The sequence below is a fragment of the Lemur catta genome, chromosome 7 (assembly GCF_020740605.2).
Source record: "Lemur catta isolate mLemCat1 chromosome 7, mLemCat1.pri, whole genome shotgun sequence".
NCBI lineage: Eukaryota > Metazoa > Chordata > Mammalia > Primates > Lemuridae > Lemur > Lemur catta.
The window spans coordinates 107,327,210-107,341,516 of NC_059134.1; the positions used below are offsets into that span (position 1 = coordinate 107,327,210).

The 14,307-nt window shown below is 65.5% G+C and overlaps 3 protein-coding genes across 4 annotated transcripts; 1 reads left to right on the top strand and 2 right to left on the bottom strand.

Moving 5' to 3' along the window:
* Positions 1-4,186: 4,186 nt before the first annotated feature.
* Positions 4,187-4,657, bottom strand: CEND1 (cell cycle exit and neuronal differentiation 1). The gene has a single exon (XM_045558528.1). It carries the CDS (start codon positions 4,655-4,657, stop codon positions 4,187-4,189), a length of 471 nt encoding a protein of 156 aa, XP_045414484.1.
* A 1,749-nt stretch (positions 4,658-6,406) lies between these two features.
* Positions 6,407-13,875, bottom strand: SLC25A22 (solute carrier family 25 member 22). 2 transcript variants are annotated; one of them, XM_045558531.1, is made up of 11 exons: positions 13,840-13,875; positions 11,978-12,111; positions 10,769-10,935; positions 10,550-10,675; positions 10,210-10,265; positions 9,267-9,357; positions 8,579-8,697; positions 8,328-8,484; positions 8,090-8,244; positions 7,920-7,995; positions 6,407-7,851 (listed from the first exon to the last, which is right to left on the bottom strand). In XM_045558531.1, exons 3-11 carry the CDS (start codon positions 10,786-10,788, stop codon positions 7,698-7,700), a joined length of 954 nt encoding a protein of 317 aa, XP_045414487.1. In that variant the 5' UTR covers positions 10,789-10,935; positions 11,978-12,111; positions 13,840-13,875; the 3' UTR covers positions 6,407-7,697. The 2 variants fall into 2 exon arrangements, with proteins under 2 accessions (XP_045414487.1, XP_045414486.1); XM_045558530.1 differs by having other exon boundaries at positions 11,928-12,111.
* On the top strand, positions 13,235-14,280 carry PANO1 (proapoptotic nucleolar protein 1; the record flags this gene model as incomplete). Its single annotated transcript, XM_045557084.1, is given in 5 exon segments — positions 13,235-13,496; positions 13,499-13,665; positions 13,667-13,717; positions 13,719-13,795; positions 13,797-14,280. Coding segments are annotated over 5 exon segments (1,041 nt in total), but the record flags the coding sequence as incomplete, so codon positions are not given.
* Positions 14,281-14,307: the final 27 nt, after the last annotated feature.

Below are 14,307 nucleotides of genomic sequence, written 5' to 3' on the forward strand. Positions count from 1 at the left end.
ACTCACAAATGGAGATTTCCTTTATAGATGCAGATGTCTTCCTTTTCTGTTTTCAAGAACCTTCCTATAGATATAAGTTTCTTTGACAAACAGCATAGGTGTTCTTTTTACCGTAGCTTATTTCTTAATTAGTTTACTGGCTTCCTGGCGGAGCCCTTTAATAAATATGGCAAAGAAAGTCTGCAGTCTTTAGAGCCTAATATTTAAACCTGTGAAAAGCAGGTGCCGCTGGAAGGCAGGACACCCAGACCCCCCCAAATCAAGGATCCCACATTTACACAGAATCCTGGGTCCCCAGGAGAGGCCAACTCCAGGGAGCCAGGCGGTGCGAGTCCCAGTGCCCGAGGCTGGCCGGCACCCTAACGCCGATCACCCCGCCCACCCGCGTGTGCTGAGCTCGTCCCGGGAGAGTAGCCCCCGTAGTGACAGCCAGTCACTGTGAACAACTGCCCTCAGCACCTCTAACACGCAGCTCTCACGGCGACCCACCAGCCAGTGCGCACACCACGGTCACGTCCTCACAGGACAAAGTGACTTCTGCTACCCCCCAAAGCCTGACAGATCAGGTAGCACACAATACAGGAGAGAGCCGTGCTTTAGACGGCTGAGGAATCTTTTCACAACTCCTGGGGTTCCTCCCAGAAAGAGGAGTCTGTGGCACCTTTTCTGGTTTCCTTAAGGGATCCCAGGCTGTTAGACATTTTCTTAGGTCCCCTCATGTGGCATCCAGGGTGGCAAGAGGAAGGAAGGACAGGCAGAAGCAAATGGAGAAAGAGACAGAATTTAGTCTACAGAGAAGGTTTCACCGAGAGAGGACAGAGGCCTTAGAGCAACACGGATGTCCACGCGCGTAGCCTGAGCAACCGTCCAGACTAAATCAGCTTTGGACTGCAGAGCTCTTTGCGATGATGACAGCAGCAGCAGTAACAGCAAGAGCAGCGCTTTCCTAACTGCAGTTCCTGTGCAAGCCCTGTCCCTTCTCCAGAAGTGGCCTTGCATGCAGCTGCCGGAGTGTGACAGATGGCCCTCGGTTAGCCGTCGCTCTGGGCTGGCCGGCCCTTTGGGGTGTCCTAGAAACACACGAGTCTGCAGGCTGAGCCACACCACTCCACGTAAGCGGCTGCCACCCTGGGACCCCCCACGGATGCCTCATTCCCTTTGTCCTTTTCTCACGTCTCAGCGCTTGGCTGACTCACCCAGTGTTCTGTGGTGGGCAGGGCGACGCAAACCCACCCCAAGGTCAGAGGAGGCTGAGAGCCTGAAGAAAGAGGCCGACAAATCCAGTTTCTCAGAAAGAAACATTTAATAGGGGCCAGGCGTGGTGGTGACTCAGGCCTGTGATCCCAGCACTTTGGGAGGCCGAGGTGGGAGGATTGCTTGAGGCTGGGAGTTCCAGACCAGCCTGGGCAACATAGCAAGACCCCATCTCTACAAAAATTAGAAAAATCAGCCCATGTGGTGGTGGCGCCTGTACTCCCAGCCACTCAGGAGGCTGAGGCAGGAGGATCGCTTGAGCTCAGGTGTTTGAGGTTGCAGTGAGCTGTGGTGACACCACGGCACTCCAGCCAGGACAACAGAGTGAGACCCCTGAGCTCTATCTCTAAAACAAAAGAGGTTCTGACGTGTACTACCGCACAGATGAACCCTGAGAACATTATGCTCCGTGAATCAAAGGACAGACACCGTGTGCTTCCACTGACAGGAGGAGCCTGGAGTCCTCAGACTCCTACGGACACACAGTGGGTGGCAGGTGCTGGGGGCTGGAGGAGGGAGAGGGGAACTGGTTTAATGGGGGCAGAGTTTCAGTTCGGGAAGATGAGAAATGTCTGGAGATGGACAGTGGTGATGGCTGCACGACATGAATGTCCTTAATGCCCCAGAACTGTGCACTTGGGAGCGGGTGAGACAGCGGCTTTAGTGTTATGTTCACCGCAGGGAAGCAAACAAGGTGTGGGTGCTGCACCCCCACATCCAGAAGCGACTTTCCAAGCATTTTCATTCCCGATTTGTTTAAAGTTGCAAACATTGTGGAACAATCTAAATGACCCTTAACGGATAAATAAAATGAGGTGGCCTTGTCGGTGGCACACCACAGCGTCAAAAGGCCACGTCCTTGTGGTTCGAGACAGCAGACCCCTCTTCAGTCAGCTCTGCTCCCTCCCACGTCCAGGAAAATGCCATGAAGGGAGTGTTTGTTTATTTCCTTTTAAGGTACAAGCCGCAGAGTGGAAAGAAGGGGAGAGGGCCTGGAGGGCAGCAGAGGGGTGGCCCTGGCACCTGTGGGGCAGGTGTGCGGAGCCGCAGGTGTGGGCAGGTCCCCGCAGCACTTCCCCTATGTGCAGCCGGGAGGGCGGTCTCGCCGGGCGCAGCAGGGGCCATCCCGGACGTCTACACCGCATGGGGCTGTCCATACTGGTCCAGGCCTGAGGGGTGTGTCTGACCCCGAACTGCAGCTCTGGGGTGGGGGTGGACGCGGGAGGGCTGTATCCCCCTGCCAGCTGGAAGGCTGGGGCTGAGGTCGGCGTGGAGCTCCTGCCTGCCAAGCTCAGCGGCCCCTGGGGTGGGCGGTCCAGGGCCCAGGATGACAGAGCCCGGAGGAGCACTTCTGGGACCCCCAGGCCTTGTCCCTCCCAGCCCCTCTCAACAACCTCACCCACGGCTCAGGGAGCGGCGGAAGAGAGGTGACCAGACAGCCTCTTCTGCACCCCTCCAAGAATGGGGGACTCAGTTCAGAGGGGACTGAGAAGGGCCCCTCCGCACTGGGGGGTCACGGAGGGAGCATCTTCTTTCAGCCCAGTCTGGGCTGCCCCTGCCTCCTGCACGGTGGCCAACAGCCCCGGCCTGGTGCTGGTCCTGCAGCCCCTGGGTGTCCATGCAGGGTCAGGGTGCCCAGGAAGGCCAGGGAGGGGCATCTGGGATGGGGCAGGCCCAGGGGGGCTGTGAGCAGAGACCACCAGGATCCAGGGCATGGAGGTGGCAGGGGGGCTGGCCAGGGGGACCTGGGCCCCTACCCCTCCCTCAAAAGCCTGGGGGTACAGATCTTGGACCCCCCATGCCCAGATGGGAAGCCCCTTCCTCTCCCCACCACGTGCCGGTGAGGACGCAAACCCAGCCTTTAGACAACAGAGTTTATTTCAGACTCAGCCTCCACTCAGGCCCAGGGGTCCTGCGGCCACTGGCCAGGTGAGGGCAGGTCCTGCTCCCACGGTGCCCACCACCACCAAGGGCCTGCCTGCTGCCCCCATGCCCAGGGCCAAGCTGGGACCAGATGCACTAAGGGGGGCTGGGCAGGGTCTCCCTACAGGCGCTATGGGGCAGTGGGCGGGTGAGGTGGTCACCCCCAAGCGGTTCTACTCTACCTGTTATTGCATTTATACGCTTGTTGGACTCAGAGGATGCTGGGGACAGGCAGGAGGGGACAATCTGGCGGCGCCGGGCAGGTACAGCCATGGGGTGGGGCCCTCAACTCCGCCCCCCCCCCCCGCCGCCTCCTCGCCAGGCCCTTAGACGCCCGCAGAATGGTTGTGGCTCTGGGAATGTGGTGGTCCCAGCCTCAGCTGCTGTCCTGGGGCACAAGTGGGAAAAGGAGAACTCTGGGGAGGCCCCAAGACCAGCCAGGGCAGGGCGGTGGGTGGAGGGGCACCAGGGCCCAGCCAAGGTGACCGCCCGCCTCCAGCCGGCCCCACTGCATTGGCCAGCAGACCCCCAGGGCCACAGAAAGAGCAGAAATGGGGAGAGTGGAGTGACCACGCCCTTTAATGTCCCACGGGGGTGGGGCTGAGGCAGAACGCATTTCCGCACCCTGTACCACACTTCAGAGACCAGTGGGAGGGGGGGCTCCTCTGGATGTTGCCACCAGGGAGCCCCCCAGGATCACTGGGGCCTCTCAGGACTGGCACACATGGGCACATCCACGTGGACACACACCCAACTGGGTGGGGGCCACACACAGGCCCTGCCCAATCCTGGAGCTCATCCCTGTCCTGCCCTGGAGCCCCGGGGTTTGGGAGGCAGAGGGGGGCTCAGTGTCCTGCTTGGTGGGCTGTGCGTCCCTCTCCGAGGTATGGGGGGCATATGTGTCTATATACGGGGTGTGCGTGTAGGTAGGTAGGTGTGAGCTCTGCATGCACTAGCTTCCCCAGGTCTGTACAGAAGTGGCTCCGTGCCCCCACCTGGCCACCTGGCATTATTTTTTCCGGGTCAGGAAGGCCACACCAAGAATCAGGGCCACGGCTGCCACAGCCACCCCCCCAGCCACCAGTAGGACGTTCAAGTTCTCACAGGGCCAGGGGCCTCGGCCCCCAGGCCCCCCAGGGCCCCTGTTGGCGGTCTCGTCCTGCTCCGCCCCGTCACCAGGGCCCTTGGGCTCTGCGGTGGCATCCGGACTGCGGGGGACCGCCGTGGGGGCCGTGGGGGCCGGCTTCAGGTTGCTGTGGTTGTTGAGAAGGGCAGGGTCTGCCTTGGCAGGGGTCTTCTTGGCAGGTGCCGGGTTCGGGGCTGCCGTCTGCTCCTGTTTCTCTGCTGGGGGCTCCTTTTTCCCAGGCTTGCTCGAGGGGGCTTTCCCATCAGCAGCCGGGGGGACCTTGGCCTCCGCGGTGGCCTGGGGCACCTTGGTGTCAGGCTTGGGGCTGCTGGCCGACTTCCCTCTGGACTCCATGGTGGGTGGTGCTGGCGGGCTGGGTGGGGTCGTGCAGGACGGGCTGGTGGCTGGACCACAGTGGTTCAGGACGACTCACCCCTGGGCATTATATGCACCTAGAGGGAGACGCAAGTGAGACTGTGGAACAGGCCGAGGTCCCCTACTGTCCAGCCCCAACCACCTTGTCCCCACAGAGACCCTCCCTGCCTAGTTCTCTGGACTCCCATGGGCCTCCTGTGGGCCTCAGAGCCTTCAGTCCCTGCATCAGGTAACCACTGCCTGGGACGCCCCTGCAGCCACAGAGGGGGGCTGTGGGCCGTGGGCATGCACGGGAGGGGGAGGGGAGGGGGAGGGGGCCGGAGGAGACCGGCCGGAAGCCTCCTTTCCTCCTCTGTGAGCCAGTCTTCCCCAGCGTGTGCTTGTCCAGGGCAGGGAGCCCTCATGGCCCTGAGGACTGGAGGGAGAGTGTTAGGTCACAGGGAGGTGACCAGAGCCATGATGGGCAGAACTGACCATGCACCCTTCTCAGGAGAGTTCCTGCTTCACAGAGGTGACACAGACTCCTGGGGCTGTGACCTGGCCAGGGTCCAAGTGGAGGACGAGCAGGGCAGGGCAGGGCAGGGTGGGAAGCCAGGGTAGGGGCTGTCAGGTGGCTTGTGGGGGTGAGCGTGGGTCCAAGGCCACCAGGACCACGAGGACCCAGATGTGATCAAATGGGTGTCTCCCAGGAGGCTGCAGCAGCCAGGCAGGTCTGGGCCACCTGGTGGGCTGTGTGCCCCTCCCCAGCCTCTGGCGCCCACCAGTCCCCAGCACGGGCCGCTGCTGTGTCCGGCACAAGGGCAGGCAGTCCTTGCAGAGCCCGGGCTGCGCTCGCCTCTGTGGGCCCAGACTGGGCACACACCGTGCCTGGCTGGGCCACATGCAGGAGAGGGTGTGCCTGACTCAGGACCTCCTGGGTGGGGGTGGGGAGATGCTGAGGAACGAACCCTGACCCTGAGTCCGTGGTGACCGAAGACCAGGACACCACCGGCTGCCTCTCCCAGGGAAGGATGAGAAATCCCCTCACCTCCCCCCAACAGGGAGAGGAAGCCAGTTTGGGAAGCTGCAGCCTAGGTCCCCCACCCCTGGCCAGGTGCACTGACCACCCTGAAGGTCACCTGAAGGTCACAGCAAGAGGAGGGTGTCCAGTGGGAGGCCCCGCTGCTGCCCCCATTCCTAGGGAACCGGAGGCCTCTTCACCCCTGCAGTTCTGGAGGGGTCTCAGCTGCGGGCCACGTTTGCAAAGCGCAGGTGGCCTGCTCCCCTCCTCTATTTCTGGCTGGCACTAGATCGACCTCCCCGCTCCCCGCGCCCCGCTCCTCCTCCATCTTCCCGGAGCCGGAGCCGCTGTGCACGGAGGGAGAGCCCGGCGGGCATCCCGGTGACCTTCAGGGCTGGGACCCTCCCTCTTCGCCCCCGCCCCCTGCCCCCCGCCGACAGGGCCTGCCGCCTTACACCGCCTTCGTCTGGGCCTCCCGCTCGGCGCTGCGCGCTCCCTCCGCCGGACGACAGCAGGCGGTGGCTGCGGACCGACGCGGAGCCTGGAGTTTCCCACAATGCACCGCCCTGGCGCAGGGAGCATCACGCCCCGCCCGGCCCCGCCCACCCGAGCTCTGGGCCCAGGGGAGCCGGGCGGGAGGAGAGGGCCGGTCCGCAGGGGGAGGGGAGCCGCTGATGGGAAGATGGGCTTGCCCCCCCACCCCCACACAGAGTCCCAGAGAGGAAGCATCTACTTAGAATATTTATTAATCCTCTTACATGACAAGACACAAAAAATTACAACTCTTAAAACTCTTCAAAAGAAAAAAATATAATTCTGTAAGCAGAGCAGCAGCTTCCAAGGTTCAGATGTGATGGGAGGGGCAGCTCCCAGGAACAACCGTGAACGGGGGGCCCAGCCTGAGCCCCAGGTAGTGTCACTGGGAAGGGGCCTCCGTGGGCGCCCAGTTTTGGAGACACAGCACCAGCACGTCAGGATCAGTCACCAACACAATCACATGGCCGGGGTGGGGCAGGGAGAGCCTGTCACTGACACGGATGGGGCCGGGCACTGGGGGCGCTGGTAGGACGGAGCTTTGGACTGTGGTCAGGGGCCTCGTGCAGAGGCTCAGAGAGTAGGGTGGGCCGTAGGGGGGCTGGGGAAAGTTCCTGCCCCCCCACAGCAGGGCAGGTACCCCCAGACTCCATATTGGTCCCTATGCCTGCTCTTCACCCCGGCCAACCCCAGACAAGGGGAAGGTGCAGCAAGAGGGGCCAGGCTGGAGAAATAAGTTCCTGGACGGGGTCAGCAGAGAGCCTGGGGGGACTCAGCACATGGGCACAGCACAGTGCCCCCTACGTGGGGAGGAGCAGAGCCCCCACAGCCCCCTTCCAGGGGGATAGGCCAGCGGAGGGCTGGGGGGCACACCCTGCTCCCTGTGACAAGCACACACACACAGACTCACACATCTGTGTGAGCCTTGGTCAACATGGGGGCAGGAGACCTCAGGTCTCCTGCAAGGCTGGCCAGGGATGCGGTCGTGTCCTGCATGGGAACAGTGGCTGTGAGGACGGACGGAAGGACTGGAGAGCCACTTGGGCTCACAGAATCAATAAATAGGTTTGTGCGGGGTCCCCTTTGTGGACCAGGACAGCCTCGGGGGACAGGAGCTGGTGGACTTGGGGGTAGGATCCAGCCTGCCCAGCCCAGGCCCTGGGGCCCCCAGCCCAGAGACCAGCTCTGTCCCTGGGGGTGTTCAGGCCCAGGCAGGAATGGGGCAAGGGCTGGCTTGAGGAATGTAAAGGTTTCTGCATTTTCTACATAAATAAGACATTGATCCCAATGGTGCAGGCAGGACCCCGCGGGGCCTGTGTGCACAACACCCACGTGGACCCTGCGGCCCCTCCCCTGCCGAGTGGGGAGGGCTGGGGAGGTCTCCCCTCACTAAGGCCTGGGCTGGCCGCCCTGCCGGGCCCCACGCTGGCCCTGCCCGGCTGGCCCTGCCTGGCTGGCCGGGGCGAGGCTGGAGCAGGCTCAGGCTCAGGCCCGGGGGCCCTGCAGCAGCCCCAGCAGGGACTCGGCGATGCCCAGGAAGTAGACCACCTGCGCGATGCCGAAGAGCGGCGCGATGACCAGGGCACGGCAGTAGGCGCCCTTGAGGAAGGCCGAGGGGCCCTCGTGCCGCAGGATCTTCCTGTGGAGGAGGGAGGGTCAGAACTGGGGCCCGGCCCGCCCCCACTCCCCACAGGGGACCTCGCCCACCTGGCGCAGTCCAGAACCCCCGAGTAGGTGTCCTCGTGGACGCCGCGCTGCAGTGACTGGAGCCGAGTCTTCACCACTGCGGGGCGCACAGGCCAACGTGTGAGCCCCACTCGCCGCCCGCCCCTCCGCCCCAGCCCCAACCCCAACCCGGGCCCGGGCCACGCACTGACCGTCACAGGGGTTCACGGCCACGGCAGCTGCACTCCCAGCCGCGCAGCCGGCCAGGAAGGACACGTAGAAGGGCGACTTCTCCTCGGACGCCGGGCGGCCCAGCTGGTTCAGGTTGGCGAAGAGCGGGAAGTAGACGATGGAGAAGGGCACATCCCTGCGGGAAGGAGGTGGCGGCGGTGACCCGGGGGCACCGGGGCGGGCAGGCAGGCCTCCTCCCACCCTCGCTGTCCCTCCCACCTGAGCAGCGTGGCCCCGAGTCCCTTGTAGAGGCCGGCAATGCCCCGGCTGCGCAGCAGCTCCCTGGTCAGCTGGGTGGCCGTGGGCCGGGGAGCAGCCGGAGCCTCCACGGAGGCCTGGGTGCCCCCCTGGGCAGCAAGGATCTTCCGCTGGGCAGCTACGGAGAAATGGGCGCTGTCTCTTCCTGCGGGCGGGGCAGGGCAGGGGGCAGGGTCCCGCCCCAGCCCCCTCTGGCCCGCACACGCCCTCACCAATGCGGCCTGCGTCCTGCAGCTGGATCTTCAGCATCTCCATGGGGGTGGTCACGATCACTTGGCAGGTGCCAGCCCCGCAGCCAGCCAGCATCTCCTTCAGCAGGGTCAGCTTCTGCCTGCGGTGGGGCGGGGGCCGCGGTGAGGACGGGGGAGAGACAGGAACTGCCTGCCGCACGGGGGCGCCGGCGCGGCTGGGTGCAGAGCGGGATGGGAAGGTGGAGGTAGACGCAGCCCTGCGGGGTGCAGCGGCCCCGGCTCAGGCCGGCCAGCATCAGGCAGCGACCGGCCCGACGGACAGATGGCCTGACGGGCAGGGGCCTGAGAAGGGCAGTGAGGCCATCTTCCCTCTAAGAAAAACGGGGAATTGTGGGGTCTTGAGTGCCCCACTCTCGAGTGATGAGGGAGCTGGAGGTGCCCCCCAAATCCTGGCCTACGAAGGCCGGCAGGAAGTGGATGGGGGCCGAGGACTGCTGGGACCAGAGCCCCCCCTCAGCACTGCCCTGCTCCTCTCTAGGAGAAGGGAGAAGGAAGCCCCTGCCAGGGGTCTGAAGGTGGGCAGAGCCCCTGGGAGCCCCGGGGTGGGGTCCACCTGGCCGGGCTCACCTCTGTCCTTGGTCTGGGGCCAAAGGCCCCCCCCCCCCGCCATGACCTGGGCCCCAGCCACTGGGCAGACCCAGGCCCTCACCCGTCCTTAGAGAGCTGATGGCGGAAGAAGTCATTGGCTGCCAGCTTGATGGCCTTCTCAGGGGTGACGAGGGTCAGGTTCACAGCGGCTCCTGTGGGGCACACGGGGGTCAGGGGGCGCCTGGGGGAACACAGGCAGGTCAGGTGGGGGCGCACGCACTCCGCGGCCTGGGCTGGGGAGGCTCCCAGCCAGGGCTTGCTTCTCGGCTGGCAAAGCCTCCCTGTCACTCTCTGGCCGCCGCCTCCTGCCCTCTCACCCACATTTGGGCCCTGGCTTGTGCCAGGCAGGCAGGGAGGGGGCAGAGATAGGGGACACGCCTCTGCCTCCTCCAGGCCCCCCCCCCCACAGTCCTCCCACTCTGCCTCCATCTGTTTCTGCTTCCAGGGACACAGGCCTTATGCTGCTGCCGCCGGGCAGGGGGGTCAGACCCCGGGGCCCATGGTGTCCTCCCTGGGGGATGGAAGGCACTTGCACGGGCAGGGGGCTGGGGGAGGGGACACAGGAGTGTGTGGCCCTGTGTGAGTCAGACTCGGGAGGCAGTGGAGAGCCCCCATCTCGGTCCTGAGGGCTCAGGGCTTCTGGCCAGATCCAGGCTGCGGATTGTTTCCTAAGCTGCTTTGCAGGGACACCCCCCCCACACCCTCCCATCTCCAGGCACAGATGGGTCCGCCTGTCCCAGAAGGCAGGGAAGGAGGCTGCAGCCACCAGCAGAGACACGGATGCTCTGCGGCGTCCTGCCACACCAAGCAGTGGCATCACATGGGGACTGGGGGAGGTGCCCAAGGAGGGCTGAGTACTGCCACCCACTGGAGAGCCAACCCCACCCCAGCACAAGTTCCGCCAGCCCCCGCAGACTGGCTGCCCTGCCCGCTGCACCCCCCATGTGCCGCCCCACCGAGGCTTCCGGAGGGTGCTACCCAGGCCTGCCTCGCCCCGAGCTCACCCCGGTACATGCCGAAGTAGCCCTCGGAGCGGATGGTCTTGATGAGACAGTCGGACCTGCAGCCAAGGGGATGGGGTGAGCTGGGGGCCAGCGTGGACGGTCCTACTCCTGAGTGCAGATGGAGGTCAGCTCCTTCCCTGCCCAGGGATTGGGGTCTCTGGGCTGCCCGGGGCTGACAGGAGAGGCCACGTCCTAAGCCCAGTAATGACCCCAGCTGTGACCAGGATGGGACCTCCCCCAGGCCTGCCCCACCTTCACCTTCTCCTTTTGCCACATGGTGGGGGGCACAGGAGTACAGCTCAGAGGTGTAAACTGCACCCTGCCCCCGGGGCACACTCACATGCTGGTGTACATGCGCTGGCCATTCTGCTGGTTCTGCAGCCTCGTCTTAGCCAGGTCGATGGGGAACACGCAGGTGACCCCGATCAACCCAGCGATGCCACCATTGATGAGCTTGGCTGGCAGGCTGTGTGGGCAGGTGGGGGAGTGGTCAAGATCTGCTTCCTGGACCACAGGCCAGGGGTGGGGGTGGGGCACGTGGCCAAGACTGAAGTCTGACCTGATCTGCTTATCAGCCATTTAACTTGATCGGATGAGCCAGGTAGGAGCCAGACAGAGGAGGACTTGGTGTTGGGGGAGGAGGCCACGCGGAGGGAGGCTGGGACTGAGGGGGAGGGGCGGTCCTCCACCTTTGGAGGAATTTCAAGGCTCAGCCCCCACTCTGTCCTGGAAGGAAGTGGGGACAGCGATCAGTGGAGGGTGGGACAAACCAGAGGAATAAGCCTCCCACCCTGGCTGGGATGGAGCCAGCACCAAGTCCTGGGGGTGCACAGGGGAGGCGCCCGCCACCCAGCCCTGTCCCTGGGACCACCCGGTTTCCCCTCAAGCGCCCCCCCCCTCCGGCTCCTCCCAGCTCACACTTGCTCATGCTCACATGCACCCAGCGAGCTCAGGCTTTTAAAGGGCCAGGCACCGCTGGGGGACAGCGGCAGGGGCCCCGCTTGCCTGCTGGAGCACTTGGACCCGGACTGGGCTGACCATGCCCCTTCCTTGGGCAGAGGCAGGACACTTGCCCTCTCCGGATGGGAGCTGGGGTCTCCTCACTGGCTCCTCCCTGGTGCTCCAAGTCCATACCCCCCCACCCCGTCCTGGGCTCCGCTCTCCGCTGCCCAGATGGACTCAGCCACCCCAGGTCCAGCCCCACTCTGGGCCCGCAGAGCCCCCTCCCCGAGAGAAGCACCCCCAGCGGCCCTCTGCCCACCTTCACCCTCTCCATCTCCCCGGAGCCTCACTCACAGAGACTCAGAGACCCAGCGGGAGCCTCAGGCATGTGTGGCGGAGGGGACAGCTGGGGAGCACGGCTGACCTTCTGAGGCCCCTGTGGTTGACACCCCCCCACTACAGGCTGAGAGGGGAGAAGGGGCCTCTCCCACCAGGGACAGCGCTGAGCAGCCAGAGGCAGCCCCCCCCCGGGGGCCTCCCATGGGCGCAGCCATACAAGCTGAGCTGTGGGGGGCCTCCCAGAGTCCCGGCGCCCACGTCCCCTGGGGCCCCCTCAGAGGCCAGCTGTCCCAGGCTCGCACCCGCAGCGCTGCTGCCCAGGGTCACACGGCTGGCTGACACCTGTGGTCTCTCAAAGGACCCGTGACCTTCACCTTGGTTTTTCAGGCCCCGACCCTCCCACTGCCCGCGCTGCTCCGCTCACTGGTCCTGCTCACCCCGCGGTTCTGAGGACCGGGCTCCCCCGCGACTCCAGCCGCCGGCTCACCGAGGAGGGGAAGCTGTCTCCCGAGGAGGCCAGGGCCGCCGGGGATTGGCCGCGGGGCGGGGCGAGGCGGGCGGGGCGGCCTGAGGGGCGGCCACTTTCTCTTTCTCTTTGGGCAAGCTGGGCTTCCTGCAGCTCTGCGAGAAGGGGTGAGACAACTTCAGGGGGGCAGCGGGGCACGGCCCAGGGAGGGGGCTGGGGGATGGGTCTGACCCAGCCACCCGGTGGATTCCCGTCTGCAGCCTGTGGGCCAGTCCAGCAGCCCGACGTCAGGGCGCTGGTGCCCAGCAGATGGGACTCTTTCCGTGCCCAGGCACCCTGTGTGCACCTGCACGGGGAATCCGGTGCTGTGGGGCAGGGATGGGCTGAGACTCACTGGTGTCTGCGGGACCTGTGTGTGCGTTATGGGCAGGTACTTATCAAAGGGACTTCAACCTGGGACGCAGAAAGGCACGGGACCTGTGTGTGCGTTATGGGCAGGTACTTATCAAAGGGACTTCAACCTGGGATGCAGAAAGGCACCTGTGTCCACTGGAAAGGGCTGGGACCCACAGGCCGCTGGTTACCACCCCCAGGCCCTGCTCACCTGGCAGGTCCAGAGGGCCCAGGAACTGCCAGAGCCCTATGCCCCCCACCCGCCACACACAGGGCTTTGCCTCTCTGTGCCCCAGGGGTGAAGGACTGACCTCTGAACTTCAACCTGACCTGTCCCTCACCACCCCCACAGCCCCACTCTCCAGCTCTCGCCAGCTCTCTCTGCTGCCCTGGGGTCTACCCCTGCCCTCCGGGAACCCCCTTCCTCCCTGTACAGGGTCAGAAACACATGGGTGATGGGGGGCGGCCCTGGCCTACCAGTCACACAGACCATCCAGAGTGGGGAGGGGTTGCTGGTCTCAGGGAGAGATGCAGCCCAGGCTGTGTGCGGCCCCCCCCCCCCCCGGCACAGGCCAGGGCTGAGAACAGACGGTGAGGCTCCACCTGGGGAACGGGCAGGGCCCTCCAAACCCTGAACCCCCTTTCTCTGTCCTCACTTGGCAGCGCCCACTCCTTGCTTATGAGACAGCTGGCCAGGGCCCTCCCCTGCACTGTTGTCCTAGAAACCTGCAGGCTCAGCTTGGCGCTCAGGCCCCAAGGCCATCAGCCCTCAGGGAAACTGAGGCCACAGGCTGGGGAGAGAGCAGGAGAGCCGGAAGAGACCACCCCACTGGGCCATACTGCTGCTTCTTGACCTGCAGGGCTAAAATCTCCCCCAAATGAAGCTGCCCAGCTCCCCCTACCTGCAAGAAAGGCGCTAGAGATGAGGCTCAGAGTCTGGGACTGGCTATCCACGCCCCACCCAATCCCCCCAATCCCTTCCTCTTGGAGAGATGCTTTCAGTCCTCGGGGTGGAGGGTCCCGGGGTCTCCAACTGCGCAGTGCGGCGACCCGCGGACAAAGGGGAAGCGGGTTGGGAGCCGCTCCCTCCGCTCCGAGGCCGGCTCAGGCCCCTGCGCTGCTGTTAGGGCTCAGCCAGCCTCGCTGTCCCCGCCCGGAGACCGCCACTCCGGTCACGCACGTGCCCACACATGTCCGGTGAGGCCCCACGTGTGCGCCCCCCAAGGCCTCTTCTCCTTGGGCTCCGGCCCCCAGCCCCCACCCCCGGGACACGTGTGCGTGGGGAGCGCGCCCGGCACCGCCGGGGCCGAGCACGGCCTCCCTCCCACACCCGGGCGGCGGCGGGTCGGAGCATCTGCCGGTTCAGGCCCCGCCGAAGCCACCGTCTCCGGGCAGCTGTCACCTCCCCCGGCCGCCGTGGCACCCCTCGGCCCCGCAGCCCGGCCGCTCGGGTGGGCGCAGCGTAAGGGAGTCGCCAGGCGGGCACTCACCGCGCTCTGCCGCCGCCGCCGCGCTCGCCTCCCCGCCGTGCCCGCCTCCCCGCCGTGCCGCGCGCCCAGCCAGCACCTAGGCGGGGAGACGCGTCGCTCGGCGCCGAGCGCGCTCCGCCCCCGGCCCAGGCCGGGCTCCGGCTCCCCCTCCCGGCCGCCGCGGCTACTGCGCCGGCCAGGCCACCGCCCCGCGCCCACCCGCACGGGGCACTGGGCGCACCGGGCGCCGGGACGGCCGGGCGGGTAGGGCGGCAGGTGGGGGGCTCGGCGCGCGGAGGGTCGGGCCTGCGTCCCCAGGGCTCTTCTTTGGTCTCCGGACCTCAGGCCCCTGTAGAGACCGGGGCCGAAGGGGGCGGGCGGGTGGCAGGGAGCCGGTGGATGCGGGTCTCCAGGGCAGACCGTAGGTGCTTAGTGGAAACTGCTCGCGCTAAGCGCTGGTGAGCAAGGCGGGTGCACGCTCCTGCCACA